This window comes from Hipposideros armiger, unplaced genomic scaffold (assembly GCF_001890085.2).
Source record: "Hipposideros armiger isolate ML-2016 unplaced genomic scaffold, ASM189008v1 scaffold_562, whole genome shotgun sequence".
NCBI classification, from domain to species: Eukaryota; Metazoa; Chordata; class Mammalia; order Chiroptera; family Hipposideridae; genus Hipposideros; species Hipposideros armiger.
The window spans coordinates 310,220-312,826 of record NW_017731912.1 but is presented as its reverse complement, the minus strand read 5'-3'; the positions used below and the strand labels follow the sequence as shown (position 1 = coordinate 312,826).

The window sequence follows — 2,607 nt, the reverse complement described above, 5'->3', positions numbered from 1 at the left end:
GGTAGCATTAGCTTTTGCTTATTTTTATTATTTTTATATAGTAAAGTTGGTTTTTCTGTTTTTCAGGTCATGCATTTGGAAGATTTTAATGAAGGTGCTTTATTTTCTAATTGGACTGAAGGCCCATATCCTCTAGTTATTACTATTATCATGCTAGCACTTAATAGTGTATTCTATGTCTTGTTGGCTGTTTATCTTGATCAAGTCGTTCCAGGTATGCAGGTAGTTACTGGATTTAACTTTAAAGATTTTTAGTTTTTTTGCCTACATAGGGTCAACTTAATTTTTTTTCCAGCCAGAGTACCCAAGTCATATTCATTATTAAACTTATTTAAAATTAAGTTAAGTATAGTACTTTATACCTGTGTATTAACTACTGACTGTAAGGAGATTGTATAAAAAGAGCAGTTTGTTTTGAAAGCCTTCATTCCCTAACTGAACTTCTTAACTTGGTCCTTCCCCTATGTCAGCCTTTTTTGTCTAAAGTGTTTCATTATTTTACCCTTTAAGATCCAAACCTGTGAAGCAATCTTGTATCTCCTACTATTCCTCTAATCTCCTATCTTGCATCTATAGCACTTCTGTAGATTCAAAAATTATTAGATATCCAGTACCCTCTTTACTTTTCCCCTTGAGTTTCTCATTACTTTTGTCTGTGTTCTGGCCGTGCACTGTTCTGTTATATGGTAACTTAACTACTAGGCACATGGTATTTAAAATCTAATTTAGAATTGAATAAATTTACAATTCATTTCTTCAGTAGCACAAACCACATTCCAGGTGCTCAGTAGCAACGTATGGCTGTTACCATGTGGGACAATACAGGTACAGGACATTTCAGTCACTGCAGAAAGTTGTATTGGGCAGCACTAGTCTAGACCGTTGCAATACCTCTCATCTAATTACCCACCACAAGTCTGTCTTTCCATTGAATCAAGTTAATCACCTGCTCAAAAACCTTGGTGGGCACATCCTGGTGAATTAAATAGAAACTTGTTATATAGTAATGTCCTCCACAATACCTTTACATATTTACTCTCCTCACTCTCCTCCTCCTCAGGTATTTATGTATTCATTTGTACGGTCCTATTTACATATTTAAACACATTTCTAGTGTATCAGATTGTTTTTAGCTACTCATAACAGAAAAATCTTTCTAATTGGCTTAAACAAGAAGGAAATCAATTGTTTCACTTAAGAGGAGGTCCAGAGATAGGATGGGCTCCAAGTTGGTTGACTTCCTCAACTGTGTCATCAGGGACCCACTTTGTCCATGCTTTTGCCATTTTTGTCTCAGAATCTGGCAGATTTCCTCTCCTCGTGGTTACAGGGTGCTTTTCTTCTTAGTTCATGTCCAGTGGAAGAGGGAAGGTGAACCTTTCCCTGAATTCAGCCCTTTGCTTCTGCCTGATTGGTTACATACTTATGGTAGGAGCAGTAACAGCCACCAGAGCATGCCAGGGACTGATTAGATCGATTAGAATCTTCTGTGTAATTGGAATCCGATCCCTTTGAAACATGTGGCCATCTAGAAGACTAGTGGATATTTAAAAAAATGGGGCGTGTCGGTCTTTTGGGGGGAAGAGGAGAAAATGGATACATGTCTTGCTGTCTGCCATATCTAAGTCTCCTATTTCTGTCCTGTTTCTGTGTTACTCTCCTAATTCTAAAAATTCTCTGTGAACTATATCCACTTTGCTAAATACTACCTGTTTTCAGAGACTATCTAAGATGATACTCATTCAAGCCTTCAGGATATAACCTTTTGCTCTTCTGAACTCTTATTAGCATTATGCATGATATATATGCCTCATGTTCTGCATTGTGTTTTAGCCACTTGGTATTAATATATATGTGTACTCATAAATGTGTAAGTTCCTTTAGGGCAGAAAATGTGCTTCACTCACATTTACATTCCCATGTACTCTCAGCAACTCTGAAACTACTTATGAACTGAATGATTTGTTAATAAAACTTTTATTTTTTACACAATATTGATTTAGTACTTTATATCTAAACTTTAGATCTAGGTTGTTACGTGTTTTACATGCTGCCTTTATGATTTAAAAATTCATTTTCAGAAATAATTTGTTATAACTCAGATTTCTATTTTTCAGGGGAATTTGGCTTACGGAGATCGTCTTTATATTTTCTGAAGCCATCATATTGGTCAAAGAACAAAAGAAATTATAAGGAGTTACCAGAGGGCAATGTTAATGGGAATATTAGTTTTAGTGAAATTATTGAGCCCGTTTCTTCAGAATTTGTAGGAAAAGAAGCTATAAGGTATGATTTAATCTGGCAATTTAGGTATAAGAACTGATGATGGCATATGCCATATTTAAATCCTATCTTTCAAATAATGTATGTAAGTGTGGTATCTTAGAAGATTTAGTATACATTTCCTGTTTTTTAAGACAGTATTAATAAGGGCTACTTCTCTTTTAAGTTATTTTCTTTGCAATCATTTGGAATAAGGTTGCTGCTAGGTTTGAGATTTTATATCTCAATGAAACAGTAACAAAACCTAGTGTTTACACAATTAAGCTGTTTTAAACTCTTAATTGTTATAGATTAAAACAAATATTAACTTTATAAATTTATTCA

At 34.5% G+C, this 2,607-nt stretch overlaps 1 protein-coding gene across 1 annotated transcript in view; it reads left to right on the top strand.

The window, feature by feature from the left end:
• Positions 1–2,607, top strand: part of ABCA5 (ATP binding cassette subfamily A member 5) — a 92,436-nt gene that overhangs the window by 38,262 nt on the left and 51,567 nt on the right. Inside the window, 2 exon segments of the mRNA XM_019623806.1 lie at positions 67–214; positions 2,118–2,310. Of these exon segments, the coding sequence (XP_019479351.1) occupies positions 67–214; positions 2,118–2,310 (341 nt within the window).